Genomic DNA, 15,642 nt, shown 5'->3' on the forward strand with positions numbered 1-15,642 from the left:
TCAGCCTGACAGTTGTCCGCCATACGGCCCTACAAGCAGGAGTGATGGTCAGTGGTGCTATTTTTTCTGATAGCAGGAACCCTTTGGTTATCATACGCGGCGTCCTTTCATCACAATGGTATATCTACGATAGTCAACGCCCGTTGTGTTGCCCTTAACGGCAAGCTACCTTGGGCTAACATTTCAACAAGATAATGCCTGCCTGCACACCTAAAGAGTTTTACTGCTTGTCTTCGTGGTCACCAAACCCTGCCTTGGCCAGCGACTTCGCCCGATCTCTCCCCAATTAAGAACGTTTGGAGCATTATGGGCATGGCTCTCCAAGTGGCTCGGGGTTTTGACTATCCAACACGCCAGTTGGAAACAATTTTGCCCGATATACCTCATGAAGACAACCAGTAATTCTATCAGTCAATGCCAAGCCGAATAACTGCTTACATAAGAGCCAGGGGTGGAGGTGGACTAACGCGTTATTGACTTGCTCAATTTGTGAAGCTTTTTCTCTTGAATAAATTTCATTTTTACTGAAATTGTACTGATTTGTTTGCTTGTACATGTAAATCACGTCTACCGATAGCTGTCCCCGTCGGGTAATTCCTTCGTGATGCCTCGATCTATTTTCTTAGAGTGTATGTGCTTTATCTTGATATTCACATAGTGTAGATTCAAAGATTGGCGCTTCATTTTCATACATAAAGTTGTCACTACAAAAAGGAAAAGGCCAACTGGAAATTTGACTGGTAAATATTACAAAACAAGATTTTATTGTGTCCTCTCTTTTAATTACAAAGTTTATGACTAGGTAGTCATGACATGAGGTGGATGCAACTCCTACACTGACGCGAAACAAACAACATACTGACTACACAACAGTAACAAATAAAAGGCCTCATTTACTGGCCACGTCAAGCAGAACATCACAGGTGCTAGAAACACTGTTTTATTGTATGTAGTGTGCGAAGTGAAAAATATCCAATAAAAAGTTACCAGATATACTATTACATAAAAGAAGCAACTGATTGTACAACCAAAGAGATGTTCATATAAATACAGATGGCATTTTATTCGGAAGCTTAACATATAAATCTCTGCCACAGCTGATTATATTGGTCTTAAATATTGATTAAATGTTAACTGTACACAAGTAATATCACTGTTTATGCCGCAATGGTCTTAGACAGACACAAATTTTATAAATAGTTTTTTCTCATCTTATGTAACATCGATAGCTAATTAACAACTGATTGCTCCCAAAAATCAGTATATTACCTCATTCTTTTATTTCAGAAGTGACAGCTTCGATGAATATGCTCAGGTACCATCAGATCTGATGAACTATTTCGTGAAACCCTGGATAGAGGTTAGTCAACACTTACATAAAACTGATTACAATCACGTAAAACACACATTTCCAGGAACAGTTACAGCTATTTACCTGGTGAACAATGAAGACTTTCCTTATAAACAACACGTATGAAAATGAAAAATGATAATCGCTATATACTGGCAATAAATTAAAAATGATAAATTAACTAAATAAATAAATAATAAATTAAGGCGAAAATTTGGAAACAAAATACAAAGTTCTATTTCTCGCCTGAATTGCACTTACTGTTCCATATCTAGAAAACTAGCTTCAGTTCCATCTTGTAACAGTGTCCAACTGTGTGGTTGTTAAACGAGTAACGTTTTCATATGTATGTCGTACAATTTTATAAACAATTCTGATGCACCTACAATTAGTGAATCTGAGAGTAATAAGGAGCATGAAGGCAATGTAAGGGACGCTGGTTCTCCCATAACGTTCACCAGCGCCTCGATTGCAACTATCTTTGAGGAAGAAACACTGACAGCAAATGTTGACATTTGAGTGTTTCCCTGTCCCTGACTGAGCATGTACGCAAGATACAGTTTGATTAGTATAGTTAGGTCTCTACTGCTTGATAGTAAATAAAGACAACCCTAGGATTCTGGTAATGTAACGCTGTTTCAGAACCGAGCACTTTTCCAGAGCTATATTAACATAACTATGCAAGGGACAGTAGTTGCTAGGCTTCTTAAAAGATAACACAGAAATTGTGTGTCAAATAAGGGTATGTGCAATGATTGCAGAAAAAATCGGAAAGATCACTTCTTGTTTGATAGTTTCCTGTTGATTTATTTAAAGGAACTGAGTTAACAGCAGATTTTTAAACCTTCTATATTCAGCTGTGTTTTTGGTTTCTAGTTTCCTGATTATAACAACGGCGCCCGCTAGACTGTAAGGAACTGTATACTTTGTAGCAACGACTACGGAATAGGGATCTCCCATATAGAAAGAGAAAGGATTTTACACCGAGTATGTATAGGCTTACTGCTTTAAGGGAATGCAGTGGCCTACTCGAAAAAGAACCTCTTTTATTGTTTGTTACAACAATGAGACAGAACCTAGAAGACCCTTAGCAATAGGAACAGAAGTCGATCTGGTGCTTGTAAAGGCACACAGCTTCACCCAATATCGTACCAAAAGAAGTAGCCAACGCAGAAAATTACCTAATAAAAGTAGGTTACCCATTGAGAAGGACGTTACAAACGTAACGAAATCAAAACAATATTTTCTGCTGATTCCTTTTCGTAAAACGTATTTAGACCACAAATAATGTTCAGGCCAGTAGCGTCAGCGGCGCTTTTTGCAACACGCTCGTAAACGTCGATATGCACCTTTCCACCAATACTTCTTACGTTTTGACATTCGTCTCGTTTGTCGTGGCATCTTTTACTATGCCGCGAGATTGTCCATCTGCAGACCGTAGAACATCGTTACGTGGGAAGTATTCGAGCACTGGTCGTCCATAGGCAGGACGGAGGAATCGGCGGAGTCCTTTGATGATGCGGGAGAGATGAAGCTTACGGCTCACATGAACCACCGAAGAAGAAGCCGCTTTCAGAGCTGCCTCTCTTCTCTCTCCGTCGCCAGTAGTTGTTGCCCAGATGAGACAGTGCCGTTGGTGATGGGGACGTTATAGATGGGCTTGAAACCTCCGAACAACTGAGGTTTGAAGTTTTCAAAGTCGAATTTGGACGGGGTGGCTTCAGAAATTTCGTCTTTGGAGTTCGCTGGCGTGGTTACTGGAGAGTCCTCCCTGTCTTCGGCAGCTGGTGGAAAGCGAGTGTCAGGTACCACACTCCAGCCCTGGTTGGAGGGAGCCGCATCTACATTGGCGCTAGCCTGGAATGGAGCCTGGAAATTGAGAGACGGAGGAGTAGATGACGATGGGAGATCCTCTGGACGCTCCCGGTGATTGGAACGGTGGCTGCCACTGAGTCCTCCGAGTTGAGGCCGGGTGTGCATCACTGCCGACACTGTGAATTCGGAGCCACCAGCACCAGGTTCCACTACCGTCTCCTGCATCGAAGGATATTTTTTCTGCGAGGTGGCGACTGTAGCTGTCGTTGCAGTACTTTCATCCTTGGTGACGGACGCCCACCTGTCGGTATTCCCCACAGTGGATGGTGAAAGAGGAGGCTTCTTGGTGGCAAAAGGCTGGTAGTCCTGCAGGTAAGGAATGACTACATTGTCTTCAGTGTCGTGGTCGTCTCTGTCGCGGCCCGTTGCGCCACCAAAATGATCGTCATGTATCTCAGCATCGAGTGCTTCGGCGAGAGGTCTGTCTTCTTCGAGATGCGGTCTTTCCATGCGGTAGGGGAAGTCATCTGCTGTAACTGGAGCAACAGTTTCAGCACGATGCGGCTTGAGCAACGGTGTGTCTGTGCGATCCCTGAGTGGCTGCAGTAGAGGCAACTCCTCGGAGGCGGCAGCTGCCTCACGCTCTGCCTCCAGGTCAGCTGGAGGCAGTGGTCGTTGTGGACCGTGCGACCCAATGACAACACCTGTGTCGGCGATTCGCTCTTCACTAGGTTTCACTGGATAAACAACGAACACGGGTCTGTGTTCGGAAGCAGCTGGGGAAACGGTAAATTCGTTCCTGGCGGCGGCGGCTACAGGGGGCGGCAGGAATGCCGACGAAGGACCGGAACCACCTCCTGCACCCTGCATCATCTGCAGCGTAGTGATGCGTCGGTTGTCGGGTCCCGCGCGGCGATGCACCAGTGGCGCTGGGGGTGGCAGTGGTTCTTCATCAGGGCGGTCACTGCGGCGGCGGTAGTGTGCTGCCGGCTGCATCGGTGGTGGCTGCAAACGCTGCACCAGTGGCTGCTGACGGTATGGGAAGCGACCGTCACCGTGCCCCGCTGTCGGCCGGAACTGTGGCAGGATGTTGGGAAGAGCTGCTCCTGGCGCTGCCGAGTGAGGCGATGGAGGTGGAGGCGGGGGCGGCGGTACTCTAGGTCTCCCATTGTGAGGCTGGGCTGCTGGAGGCTTGCCACGATTGTAGCCACCAGCTGCTGCCGGTGAACCGACTACGTATGTCGGCGATGGGACAGTGTCCACCTTGGGACGTGCGACCTGATTATTTTGGGGTGAAGCGGGATGAGGAGGCGGTGGAGGAGGGAGAGGGTACCTCAGAGGAGGCTGCTTAGGTCGGGTGTCCCACGAGAAGGGCGGTGGGCGAGAGGCTTCTGCTGGCGGTTGCAGCTCTGTAGAAGGTGGACGGACCTGTGGCCGGGTCGGGATGCCAGCCGGAGGTGGTGCAGACAGTGGAACTTTCTGCACAGAGCTGATGAAGCTACCACTGCCGTCGACCTTGCTCCCAGCTGCTGGAGTCGAAGAAGTGTCCGGAACTGGGCGAGAAGGTTGCTTGTCTTCAGGAAACTTGACGACACTTCCACTGGTGGTAGTAGGTTTGGCTGATGCTGCAGTCCACCTGTTGCCATCTTGTGGTGCCGGCTGGGGAGTAGGAGCACTCGGCCGAGGGGCAGGCTGTGTCTGGACAGCTATAGCGCCAGAAGAAGCTAGCAGTGTCGCCAGCGGATTGGGCTGTACGACTACGGGGCTGGCAGTGGGGCGGATATGACCGGTCAGTGAATCTGCCGGCACTCTGTGAGTGTTAGTGGGAGTTGCAGCTGGCCTGTTAGCACCGTAAGGGAAGAACACAGTAGCATTCTGGGCATAACTAGGTCTCAGGACTCCAGGTGCCGGCGGTTGTGGCCTTGGGGTAGGGGTACCACTGGGAGGACGTGTCTGCTCGACACCTTCACCCGGCCCAAATATCGGTCGGAAAGGTTCCTCGGCATAGGCGCCGTACGGACTCAGCCTGTCGGCATTATTCAGATACGAGGATTCGGTCTGTAGTTCGACAGACGGAACGAGAGGAGGGCGTGACGATGACGCTTGTGGACGCTGGTTGGGAGTCAATATGACATTGCTGGTTAGAGAGGGAGGTCGTCCCTGAGGTTTCAGAGGAGTGTGGGCGTCGAGTGGCATCGAAGTGACGATGAATGGCGCCGATGTAGGCTCCTTATTATCCGAAGTAACATATGTCACTGCCGGTCTGCTGGTGGTGGTAGTCGGAGTGGTGGTTGCGGCTGTGGTGCTGGTAGTCGAAGGGGGCGAGTCTTGGCGGCGGGTGTCTTTCGTCGTGGGCTCGGTGGCAGCAGTGGTGGTGGTTGTGAAGGTGGTACTAGTTGCTGCAGTTGTGACGGGCTTTACTTCTCCATTGGCAGTGGGGTAGATGTAGCCGTGACTGATATCGTACGAGGGTACCCCATTCTCGACCGGTCTCGCGTGGCCAGACGGACTGGGCCCCTCCGGTGCCGTATCATAGAATTCGTAGTCGTAATTTTCATCGAACGGCGGCTCGGTGGTGGTCGTCGTCGTAGTCGTCGGAGGTTTTCTGGTCGTAGTGGTGGTCGTGGTGGTGGTCGTGCTGGTGGTGGTGATGGGAGTAGTGGTAGTGGTGGTGGGAGCTGGCCGCCTGGTGGTCGTCGTCGGGGAGGTGGCGGGGTGCGGCCTCACTGTGTAGTAGGAGGGCACGGGCGTGGAGCTGGTGGGCTGCGGCCGGACGACGCGGTGGCTGCCGCCCGTGCCCTGCACCTTGGTGTTGGCGTACGAGCTGGAGATGAGCGGGTACTTGAGGTCCTCCTCGGTGTACTTGTGGTTGCTGTAGCCGTGCACGATGCGCACGCCCGCCACCTCGTTGTGCGTCGGAGCGGCACTGCTGCTGCCGCGGAGGGGCCCGTCTCGACGGTCCACGCCGTCCCAGCTGTCCGCCTCGGCGTCGTCCTCCGCCTGCACACGGCAAAGATACATCGATGTATCAGAAACGTCGACATTTTGTACAAATAATATCGATATGGAGTTCTTTACAGACGAATGGAAAAACTAGTAGAAGCCGACCTCGGGAAAGATCAGTTTGGATTCCGTAGAAATACTGGTACACGTGAGGAAATACTGACGCTACGACTTATCTTAGACGCTAGATTAAGGAAAGACGTTCCTAGCATTTGTAGACTTAGAGAAAGCTTTTGACAACGTTGACTGGAATACTCTCTTTCAAATTCTGAAGGTGGCAGGGGTAAAATACAGGGAGCGAAAGGCTATTTACAATTTGTACAGAAACTAGATGGCAGTTATAAGAGTCGAGGGACATCAAAGGGAAGCAGTGGATGGGAAGGCAGTGAGACAAGGTTGTAGCCTCTCCCCGATGTTGTTCAATCTGTATATTGAGCAAGCAGTAAAGGAAACAAAAGAAAAATTCGGAGTAGTTATTAAAATCCATGGAGAAGAAATAAAAACTTTGAGGTTCGCCGATGACTTTGTAATTCTGTCAGAGACAGCAAAGGACTTGGAAGAGCAGTTGAACGGAATGGACCGTGTCTTGAAAGGAGGATATAAGATGAACATCAACAAAAGTAAAACAAAGATAATGGAATGTAGTTGAATTAAGTCGGATGATGCTGAGGGAATTATATTAGGAAATGAGACACTTAAAGTAGTAAAGGAGTTTTGCTATTTGGGGAGCAAACTAACTGATGATGGTCGAAATAGAGAGGATATAAAATGTAGACTGGCAATGGCAAGGAAAGCGTTTCTGAAGAAGAGAAATTTGTTAACATCGAGTATAGATTTAAGTGTCAGGGAGTCGTTTCTGAAAGTATTTGTATGGAGTGTAGCCATGAATGAAAGTGAAACATGGACGATAAATAGTTTGGAGAAGAAGAGAATAGAAGCTTTCGAAATGTGGTGCTACAGAAGAATGCTGAAGATTAGATGGGTAGATCACATAACTAATGAGGAAGTGTTGAATAGAATTGGGGAGAAGAGGAGTTTGTGGCACAACTTGACAAGAAGAAGGGACCGGTTGGTAGGACATGTTCTGAGGCATCAAGGGATTACCAATTTAGTATTGGAGGGCAGCGTGGAGGGTAAAAATCGTAGAGGGAGACCAAGAGATGAATACACTAAGCAGATTCAGAAGGATGTAGGTTTCAGTAAGTACTGGGAGATGAAGCTTGCACAGGGTAGAGTAGCATGGAGAGCTGCATCAAACCAGTCTCAGGACTGATGACCACAACAACATGTATACATTTACATCTAGACTGAATATTCACATTAAAATTGTGTGTCGGACCAGGACAAGAACCTACGACCATCACCTTCCAAGGGCAAGTGCTCTATCGACTGAGCTACCCAAGCATGTTTCACGAACCACAAAAGTCCCAGATCTGAGTTCTGATCTGGGACACAGCTTTAATCTTCGAGGAAGTTCTTAGTTTAAATCTACATCCATACTCCGCAAGCCACCTTCTCTCCTCCCTGGTCGGGAGCAAATGTCCCACGGGAAGAAGGAATGTTGGTAAGACTCCGCTCGAGCCAGAAGTCCTGTAATTTTACCTTCGTGCCATTTTCGGTAGATATAAGTAGGAGGTGGCATTATATGGGTTCACTTTTCCAGGCAACTACGCTCATCCAAATTTAACATTAAATCACACCGTGAAGCGAATCGGCTCACTCTTAACATGTGCTACTGGCGTTAGACGAGTATCTCTGTAACGCTTTCGCGGGGACAGAACGCGCCTGTAACGAAACGAGCTAAGCTTGGTCCTTCTACATTTCTGTTATCAACCCTTTCTACTACGGATCGTGAACTGAAGAGCACCATTTAAACTATGTTCGAACGAGTGCTTTGTATGTTACCTAATTCCTGGATAGAGATGTCTGCCTAAGACTTCTGTCAATGAAAATCTGCCATTCATAATATTGGTTCTGTGTGCTCGCTACACTTTAAATCAATCCCTATGAATACACTCTCATATATTCCGTGGATGTTAGAGTTTTCAGCGCTTACTTGGCAATCGCGAGTCATTCCGTAATGGGTCTCTCTGCCCACTTATGCGCAACGCGTTAATTTTCTTTTATGTTGAAAGCAAACCGCCAATCCCTGCGACAAATATCCATCCTCTGCAAGTCTTTCTGCATCTCGCAACAATTTTCCAGCGTTGCGACTTCTCTGGGTGCTATCTCGAGCTTTCGTAAGTGTACAAGGTGTGTTACAATTGAGGTGCTGAGAACCAAAGAGCCTCAAACACACAATCATCGATTTTGAGTTTGTAACACGTATGTAAGCTCCGGATATCCTGTTGATCTTACGGCGAACAAGCTTTATCTGTATCTGTAACAACTTACTCTATGTACGAAAATTCACGAAAAGCTGTCGCACCGTGTTTTCAAATATTCATTTCCATTTGGACCCATAGCACAAAGCATAATTACGTTGTTCTGCGCTACTCAGTTGTTACAAAGAGCTGTAATTTAGTGTCTATGTCATGTAGGAGTCATATTTCGGCAGTTTTATCAGTACCTCAAAACACAGAATGTCCTTCATGAAAACGATCATAAACGAGGATCATGAATTGCCATATAGGTCATAACTCACAACTCTCTCTCTCTCTCTCTCTCTCTCTCTCTCTCTCTCTCTCTCAGAGTGTGTGTGTGTGTGTGTGTGTGTGTGTGTGTGTGTGTGTGTGTGTGTGTGAGTTATATTCTTCTCACTCTAGTTTCACATTAATTACAAACTTAATATCTATCATTAGCCTATAAAAGGAAATTTTGTAAATTAACACTAACAACTATTATAATCTTAAATATTAATTAATATTTCATAACATGACATGGGGACATTATTGTTCTATAAAAAGTATTGGACATTAAGTCTTGGTTAAAAAACAGTTCAGACCTATGACACTGGTAGTTTCTTTATAAATCTGTTTCTCACATACTTCTGTTTTTCTCAAAACTTTGTTTCTGTGCTTTGGGTATTTATGGTTCTCAGTGACTCAAAAAAATGGTTCAATTGGCTCTAAGCACTATGTGGCTTAACATCTGAGGTCATCAGTCCCCTAGACTTAGAACTACCTAAATCTAAGTAACCTAATGACATCACACACATCCATGCCCGAGGCAGGATTCGAATCTGCGACCGTAGCAGCAGCACGGTTCCAGACTGAAGCGCCTAGGACCGCTCGGTCACAGTGGCCGGCTCAGTGACTCAGTTAAGAGGCTGACAGTATAAGGTAACAGAGGTAAAAACGCTGCAGTAAACACGTATCGGAAAATGAACCGCTTGCGAGATAACTGGAATGTGTAGTTGCGAACCGCAAGTGAAATGTTGTCTTAGTTACTATATATTTATTTTAAATGTAAACTTTTCTGTTAAGCCCTAGTCTAAGTGACCTAAAATTTTATCTAAGGCCTATGTCAACAGGAAATACAATACCACTTCAGCAAGCCACACATCAGGAATTACTGCACACTCCCGCCCGTTAAAGGAGGTGTCCAACGTGCCGCCTTCGTCTTTTTTGCGATACCTCACTTGTCTCTGCCGTCAGTTACGAGTTTTTTCAAACACTCCCGAATCACCTCATAAATCTCGACAAGACTATAAAATTTACTGCTCCTTTTCTTCATCTTTATCAACAGGAGTGCTGTACACATCACTACTGAGCTGACCACAGGCATGAACATCCAGAGGGCGAAAGTCAGATGATCTTCAGGTCAAGATACGGTCCGTGCTCTAACCATTCATTTTGGACCACTCTGGCACGTTAGATCTCGTTACCAGTAAACTCACTTCCCCTGATTCTTTAAGGGATCGAACGCCAAGCTATAAGGGGCAATCAAAAAGTTTCATTTCGAAGGCCTTACAATCGAGAATCGGTATGCCAATCAGGCAAAATCGCCTTAAGCAATGGGGCAGCTATCCCGGGCTGAAGATACCTGCTACTTGAAGAAGTCCGTAACTGCCTGCTGCACATCCTCGTCCGACAGGAATTGCCGACTCTTCAAGGCGTCTTTTAAGAGACCGAAGGCGTGAAAATCGTGTGAGGGGAGGTCAGCGTTATAGGGAGCGTACTCGAGTGTTTCCCACTTGAGATGGCGTAGCTTCTGCACTGTGAAATTTGCGATACATCGACGTGCGTTATCATGAAGCAGCTTGGCGCACTAGTCAACAACTGTGGTTTTCGACGGACGTGCTGCCCTATACACATTCTTCTTTCTCCGGTGGATGTCTACCGGTGTTTGTCTTTCGGCAACCAAGAAAAGAACAACGCTACGTTGGTCCTGTTTTGACGCATTTGATAATAACGGCGCCATAGTTCACGTTGCCGCATGTACTGCACGCACTTCGTAAAGACACGAATGCCACACTAATCCGTTGCCTACGTGTCGGTACTTTTATACCCTCGTGGCAGTCGCGCTACGTTGCATATACGCTGCAGCCATGCCCTCAAGCGGGAACCTTTTGAATGCCCTACATACTACAGCTTCAAACGTATGATTACTTTTCAAATGGCTTGATGCGTTAAATAATTGCTGTTATGCATGTAAGTGAGAAAATGTTTAGAAATTATATGAAAGTATCGCTTAAAGTTTGTTGGTAGTTGCTAAGTGCTGCCGCTGTGGCCGAGCGGTTCTAGGCGCTTCAGTCCGGCACCGCGCTGGTGTTACGGTCGCAAGTTCGAATCCTGCCTCGGGCATGGATGTGTGTGATGTCATTAGGCTATCTAGGTTTAAGTAGTTCTAACTCTAGGGGACTGATGACCTCAGATGTTGAGTCCCATGGTGCTTAGCCATTTGCACAATTTCTAAGTGCCCTCATTGTCAAAGTATACCCTGGGTAATTTGCCCTCCCATTTTAAACAAGGCTAGTTTCTGACGTATCTCACTGTTCATGACGTCATGTCTCCAGAACTATGTGTCATACATTGATATCATTTTGCAGGTAAGTTTAGTGGTGTATGTGGATACTGTCTGCAAAGTGAATTGCAAATAGTTAGTCGTAAAGAAATAGAAAATTAATACGTCATGCCTGGTGCTGAAGCTTTACAGGACGAACAGCGAAAATGTAGTAAGCAATAAACATTTTTCGTTTCATTATTCATTATTTTGTGTGTGTGTGTGGGGGGGGGGGGCGTGGGGGTCGAGGGTCAGCGAGAAAAGGAACCTGTCGAAAAAGTTTGAAATACTGTGTAAATTTTGTTGGAAGTGGCTAAGTGCTGTCGTTCTCAAATACTGGATGAATATAGTCTGGGAAATTTTGGTGATGTGAATTTCACTGCATAGGATATGTATACAGTTTCTGGATGTTACACTTGTCTTACTATATTAAACCTCACGGAATGCCGGCAATAAACTTCCAAACAGTGCACACCTCTGCAGAGAGTAGAATCATTCAGGACAGCCTATGCTGTGGCAAAGCCATTCTTACGCAATATCGCGTCTTTCTTTCTGTCTTTTCAGAATGATGGGACATACGTTAAGACATCGAGGAATGGCTTCCGTTATACTTTGTAATTAAGCAAAAAACTATGGGAGAAGACATAGATTCTAATGTCATCATCATGTTTTTTGGGTTTTTGTCCCACTTCTACGCGGGGTAGGCATCTTTACTACGGATTTGGCGATGTCAGTGTCAGAGGGTGGCTGGATGCCCCCCGGGACGGAATGAGTGTACCCCAGCTGTCTGCGTCTAGTGTAAGGCAGGAAATAGTTCGAGTCTCTACACCGCGTTAGTCCCAGCGTGTCACCGAGACGGAGTCGCAGACTTAGCCTCTACTGCAGAGACAGGCAGCACATAGCAACCATACTTCTACTTCAACAGCATTGAGGCTATGTGGAATATGCAGAAGAGAGATTGTACCACAGCACATGGAAACTTAAGTTAAGTAGTTCTTTGTTTACGATAAAGAACCCAGTTATTAACTGCATGCAGTTTGTGTTATAGAACGAGGTTACCGACCACCAGCCAACATCCTCTCCTTGTTTCCCATGGTACAGTTCTGCAGAGGCAACGAGACGACATAAAAGCGGCTAAAGAGAATACAACAGTCACGGCGTGCTTGATGCACAAAATGGCTATCTTCCCTTACAGCGGTCAGATGTGGAAGACCAGAACCTTGGCGATGAGTGTGTCTGCTGTCATGTTCTCATGCAGTACAACAACGGACTACTGCCGCATCCAAATGCCCCACAAATCTGGGTACTTTATGTTTCGACCAGCCGGTCAAATGGAGACCCACAACGAGGCCCCTTGTAAATTGTGTCAGGTGCTGATAATGCTATCTCACACGACTACACATTGTCTCTGTCCTTCAGAGTGTTCACCCAACATCTGACATTGTTAACATCCCTTATACACGCCCCTCCCCCCTCCTCCAGACAATGTTTAACACGAGTAACGCGCTGTCGTGGCCATTCTAGTTGCCACAGAGAACTGCAACTCTACTCATTAACATACTCACGGATGGCGAATGCGTGTGCAAAGTTTGGCACACAGTATTATAGAAAGTGAAGAGCAAGTAGATGAAGATGTGATGGGGATATGATGCTGTGAGAAGAATTTTACAGAGCACCGAAAGACGAAAGTTGAAAGAACACACCTGGAACACAAGACACTCCCTCGGAATTACTGAGATACTTGGAAGAGCCAAATTTGTAAGATGTATGAGAAATACCCTCAGACTTCAAAAAGAATATAATAATTCAAATTAAAAAAGGACAGGGGCTGACCGATGTGACTATTAAACAACCATCAGTGTAATGAGTCATGATTGCGAAATACTGACGCGAATTGATTGCAGAAGAATGGAAAAACTGGTAGAAGCCGACCTCAGTGAACGTCAGTTTGAGCTCCAGTGAAACGTAGGAGTAGAATACTGAACCCACCCTATTATAGAAGATAGTTTGTAGTAAGGCAAATTTACATTTACTGAATTTGTAGAATTAGAGAAAACTTTTGACAATGTGGTCTGCCACAAACTCTTTGAAATTGTGAAGGTAGCGTGGACAAAACAGAGACAGTGAAAAGTTATCTACGACTAGTGCAGAAATCAGACTCAGTTATAAGAGTCAAAGGAGGACATGAAAGGGGAGGAGTACTCGAGAAGGAGCGAAAGAGGTTTGTAGTAATTCGCAAAGTCATTTAATCTGTGCACTGATCAAGGAGTAAGGATACCAAGAAGAATTTTGGAAAAAGAATTAAGTTTCAGGGAGAAGAAACAAAAACTGTGAGGCTTTGCCGACGACTTCAAAATTCTGTCAGAGACGGCGATGTGCAAGCAACAGCACTTGAATTAAATGGATATTGTACTGAAAAGAGGTTCTAACATAAATATCAACAAAAGGAAATGAATGGTAGCGAAATGTAGTCGAATCAAATCAGGCAATGCTGAGGGAATTAGGATATGAGAAACTAGAAGTAGTCGATGAGTTTAGCTATTTGGGCAGCAATATAACTGTTGACATCGAATTTAATTTTTGTGTAAGGAATTCTTTTCGGAAGGTATTTGAATGGTGTCACCTTGTTAGGAAGTGAAATGTGTGCGATGAACAGTTAAGACAGGAAGAGAACAGAAGCTTCTAACATGTGGTTATACGAGATCAGAAACGGAGCGAGCACGAGTCTAATGTTCGGGTTGCGTACTTCACAAATAAAGGCGCCGCTGTTACGACATTGCTAACGGGCTTCCTTCGTTCCCGCCATATTTCTGCTAGTATGAAGGGTCTGAGAACTGTGGCGCTTCGGTCGCTTCATACTCGTCCTCTTGCTGAAGCACGCAGAAGTGTAAGGCTAGGCGTGACTTATTGTTAGTGCGGAAGATGGGTACACGATCTTGCTGATGTGAAGTAGTGTTGACAAGGCGAAATGGCCGATTGTAGGAATCAGATGGGCTTTAACGAATCTGTATTTGTGAGACTGTGGAGAGTGTAAGACGAAAATTAATTAATACAAAGTACAGAATTGCAAATGTGTTCCATTAGAGGAGGAATGATATCTAGAACAAGTTTCACGCTACAGTCCACGCTTCTGATGAAAAACATGCAAATTTCGTCCAGTACAAACAAAATGATTCTATTCGTATTTATTCCATGTCCACCATGAGATAACATGTGCGCTGCTTCAAGCGGAAACTGGACACAGAGCAACGTCACTGTTATATCCTTGCGACAAAAAGCCAGCTATTTCTGTATTCATTTGTTCGTGGTAGCTTGAGTTTATCGGCTAACTGCGAATTGCGTATGTTATTATTAATTTCTGCAATTTATTTTAAAGTAAATCTAAATGCCGTGTGACTAGGGCCTCCCGTGGGGTAGACCGTTCGCTGGGTGCAAGTCTTTCGATTTGACGCCACTTCGGCGACTTGCGCGTCGATAGGGATGAAATGATGATGATTAGGACAACACAAAACCCAGTCCCTGAGCGGAGAAAATCTCCGACCCAGCCGAGAATCGAACGTGAGCCCTTAGGATGGACAGTCTGTCGCGCTGACCACTCAGCTACCGGGGACGAACTTTATTTTAATAATGTATCACCATTTAGAGATTACACTTCATCCTCATGTCACGTTTTCTAGTACTGTCGATACAGACTCGGTAACGGCTCGAAACTGCGTATATGTCAACGTAATCGTTAGATATTTTCTGAATAGGTATGAAGTTTTAAAATACATTTACAGCACTCTTCGGAAAAGTTTTAGCCGTACAAATACATACATAAGCAAAATAATAGTCGCTACTAATCTATCATTCTTTATATTGGTATATAATTCGCTTGTCATTTAGGCAGGTCGAACATTTTGCATTTCAGTCTGCACTTTTGAATGGCTAAAAAGCCGAAATCATGATTGTGTGAAGTAAATAAATAGTAATTTATAGTTTAATGGCGGAAATCTCTTTCAGAACGGTTGTGTAGGTATCGAGTCGGCGGGTATACTTGTGAACTCGTGTCCGCGGCCGGCCGCTGTGGCCGAGCGGTTATAGGCGCTTCAGTCCGGAACCGCAGTACCGCCCGGCAACAGACTCTGGTGACGATCGGACTGCAGCGGAGACTCGCGGATCGAATCTGCGGGCACATGGAGACGGCGAGTTCGTTGATGACGTCACAGCACTCGTTGGCGAGTTTAAAGCGAGTGTACGGAGCTCAGGAAAAGTATTCGCAGTAGCAAATATAAAGCACCTTCAGCTGTATGTTATAATGGCGATAACCAAAATTTGTGCCGGACTGGGACTCGATCCCGGATATTCTGCGTTACGTGAGCGGTTGCCTAAACCGCTTCGGATATCTGTTCACGAATCACAACCAGACCCAAACTTCCATATGTCGTCGTCGTCCATGTGTCACAACCTGCACTTGTATGTTGTGTATATTCCCGCATATTTATTGAGATTGGAGAAAATGGTATTGGCGAATAAATGCAAAATATCAA

At 45.7% G+C, this 15,642-nt stretch overlaps 1 protein-coding gene across 1 annotated transcript in view; it reads right to left on the reverse strand.

Annotated features, from left to right (window-relative positions):
- Positions 1–745: 745 nt before the first annotated feature.
- The window catches only part of LOC126355228 (proteoglycan 4-like), a 111,258-nt gene continuing 96,361 nt past the window's right edge, over positions 746–15,642 (reverse strand). Inside the window, exon 3 of the mRNA XM_050005505.1 lies at positions 746–6,166. Coding sequence (XP_049861462.1) covers positions 2,924–6,166 — 3,243 coding nt within the window. The 3' untranslated portion in view covers positions 746–2,923. The remainder of the gene's footprint in view (positions 6,167–15,642) is intronic.

This window comes from Schistocerca gregaria, chromosome 1 (genome assembly GCF_023897955.1).
Source record: "Schistocerca gregaria isolate iqSchGreg1 chromosome 1, iqSchGreg1.2, whole genome shotgun sequence".
NCBI lineage: Eukaryota > Metazoa > Arthropoda > Insecta > Orthoptera > Acrididae > Schistocerca > Schistocerca gregaria.